At 46.9% G+C, this 2,992-nt stretch overlaps 1 protein-coding gene across 1 annotated transcript; it reads left to right on the forward strand.

Annotated features, from left to right (window-relative positions):
• Nucleotides 1-2,354: 2,354 nt before the first annotated feature.
• PPTG_14865 (hypothetical protein) lies at nt 2,355-2,960 on the forward strand (the record flags this gene model as incomplete). The annotated part of the gene is made up of 1 exon (XM_008912199.1): nt 2,355-2,960. The coding sequence occupies one exon, from the start codon at nt 2,355-2,357 to the stop codon at nt 2,958-2,960; it is 606 nt and encodes a 201-aa protein (XP_008910447.1).
• Between the last annotated feature and the right edge of the window lie 32 nt (nt 2,961-2,992).

Here is a 2,992-nt window from a genome sequence, read left to right on the forward strand (position 1 = left end):
ACTTGAGCACTGTCTTCGGTGTGGATCTCGTGGGAGGCTATGCTGTTTTCAAGCCCCCTTCTTTTGCGCTGTATAGCCTACGTATACGACCTCACCATCACTGACATTCGGAAGCCTTACCTGAGCTCGCCCAATGCCTCTATCAAGGCTCTTCAGGAGGTATTGCTACACGTCAAAATCATTCGTGATCACACTTGCGAGTCGATGAAGATCGCCAAACAAAAGAGCTGGTAAAACCCCCGGCTCGTACGCATCCACCATCGCTGAGCAGCTGTATCCTGATGGTCAGCATTTCCGTCTGAGGCTGTGCATACTTCTGATCCCATTTTGCGCTCGTGTGCTCGCCATCATCACTGCAAAGTTGCTGCGGGTTGGAAGCTCATCAAACGCTGAAGCGACTACTGCTGAAAATCCTTACACATGGGAATCCGACGACTTTGTATCCACTGGAGCCGCGTGTGCATCACCGTGGAGGTGTTCGGAGATAAATTCTGCTTTATATAGGAGGCACCCATTTCGCCATCGTTCTTGAACAAGTTGCTACGCCAAAAGGTGTTGAAACGTATTCTACGCACTACTAGCTGGTAGCATTAACCATTATTACGAGATAATAAAGTTTGGAACTCAAACCAAATCAGTATTCTTTCATCTTTCTCGCCGATGGCCACTCCTTTCAAAAATGGCACAATAAATTATCTATAGCTATTATTGACATAGCAAGGTGCAATGCATACTTGTGTCATACTTTAGCAAACGGCAGGAGTGACTTCACTCAGAATAATGGTGATACATCAAGGTTGGGTGGGCGAGACAAAAATCGAGCATTTGTAAGATCGCTCGTTCAAGAGCTTTTCAACGGAGACTGGAAGAAGTCCATTGACAGTACGGATGGTGTGGTGTTCGATGGTGTTCGCGCTAACCCCAGCACCGACGACGGCAGTCTCAACTTATCAAGTTGAAAGTAAAAACGACAATCCGATTGCGATGCCGTTGGTTTGCAATGCCAAGGAGGCATTCATCGTGCTAAATGACAAAAGCGGAGCGAAGCGCAAATGCACAATTTGCAAATTCGAGGGTGGATATCCCACCCAAAAAAAACGAATTACTGCGAGACACACCAAGTGGCGCTTTGTAAGCGTACGTATCCTGTTGACGGTGCTAAGCCTCACCTCTGTCAACAAGAAGGCTGGACGTGCTGGCAAAAGTATCACTTATTTTACTTGCCAAAGCAAGTTTATACAGTCGATGGGAACCTGAAACGATCCTTTTCGATTTATATAGCACAGGCTCCGTTCTTGAAAGAGCTGCGTCAAACGAAAAGAAGTAGCATCGACAGATAACACGTAAACACAGTACTCGGGTGTAAAATGGTTCTCTTTATCGTGGTTTTTCCGACAGGGGCGTGTCCTGAAAGCGGTGTGTAATTTTGCGGATTCCTTGGTCAGAGCGGTATTGTCTTGTTGTGCGATCAGGCCCACAACCTCTTGCTAATTGTTGTTGATCATGCCTCGTGCTGTTTTCACTACTCTGTGCCAGAGTACTCGTCGCCGCCTCAATAATTGGAACATTGTCGAGCAGCCCGGACAAGAACGCCTCGCTTACCGCAGATTTGACGTCCGCAATCACTTTCGTACTAGCGCTCTCATCCTTCTGATCGCACAGGCTTCTCCGTTTTGATATCCTCAGGCTACGACTTCGTTGCACCCAGCATTGGATAAATTAATCGAGCGAGTAGTATACGGGACCTTCAGCCTTCCGGTAATTCGTCCAGGTAACACCACGAGATTTGTGGGCAGCCTCTTCGCGGCAGGAAGCTTTCGGTAACATGGTGAACACTCAGGATAATGTAAAACAGCAATATTATCCACCCCTTGCTCTTCAGACATTTCAACAACAGCCACGTGTACTTCAGAGAGTCTCTATGAACATCTGGGGCCGCTAGGGCTAAACAAATGCTCCTCATCCTGCCCTCCACGCAGATTATAGGCAAACCGAGTTCGTTTAGGCGGTGGCGCACTGGCGACTTCGTGAAACACCTCGCGATAAAAGCTGCAAATCCTTCGTCACGTTGGCCACGGCAGCTTCGCTACGGCCGAACCATATTGTTGTTTGTTTCACGACATGGAAGGAGAAGAATTGTGTTGTCTCTGCAGTACCTGATGAGACACAATAGGACGAAGCTTTAAAAGTCACGTACACATAGTGTGGCACAAAGTATGCTTTTGCTTCCTCCGCTGTTATTGGTTAGAGCATCAGGCGACTGTTCACGTGAGGGTCCAAATACGACAATAACTTATCTTGATTTCAATATGGCCGACGTAAAAGAATACCTCATGTAACATTCTGATAACAAAATGGTTAAGGCATCAAATGCTCCATGCGGTTATGTCGCCAACTATGAATACAATGGAATGTACTACTGCACTATCCATTATCGCGTTGCTCGAAATGCTTCATCTTCGGAGACAGCCAAACAATGCGAAGGTATGCGTAGTGGTAATGTCCGTTGTCGGTTTATCAGTAGGAAGCAATACAAGGGCAAGACCTATTGCGGCAATCACCTAAACAAGGCAATCAAAGAAGACAACAAAAGAACAAATGATGTGCCTCCTGCATCGGCCAGACCGAATCCATTTCGGTTTGATAGCCCACCCCGCTCTAGTGGTTCACCAGGCTTTGGTGGATCCAGTCGTCCATCGAACTCTCGTGGTTCATCAGGCTTTGGTTCATTCAAGGCCAAGTCAGTGCAACTACCGTCTCCAACCAAACCATTAACGCAAGAAGAGCAAGACTTCTTTGATAATTTCAATATGTTTCTGACGAGTCGGCTTGACCCCGCCGAACTAAAGAAACGCGGAAGAAGCATTCTCCTAAAGATTCATCCAGACAAATATCGTAGCGGGAACCTTGACGCCAAGACGATAACGCAGTTTGTCTTGAAGCACATGAGCCAAGCCTAGGCTCGAGCGGCGACTTTTCTTTTTTTTGTTAA

Source organism: Phytophthora parasitica (genome assembly GCF_000247585.1).
Source record: "Phytophthora parasitica INRA-310 unplaced genomic scaffold supercont2.45, whole genome shotgun sequence".
Taxonomy (NCBI): Eukaryota; Oomycota; class Peronosporomycetes; order Peronosporales; family Peronosporaceae; genus Phytophthora; species Phytophthora nicotianae.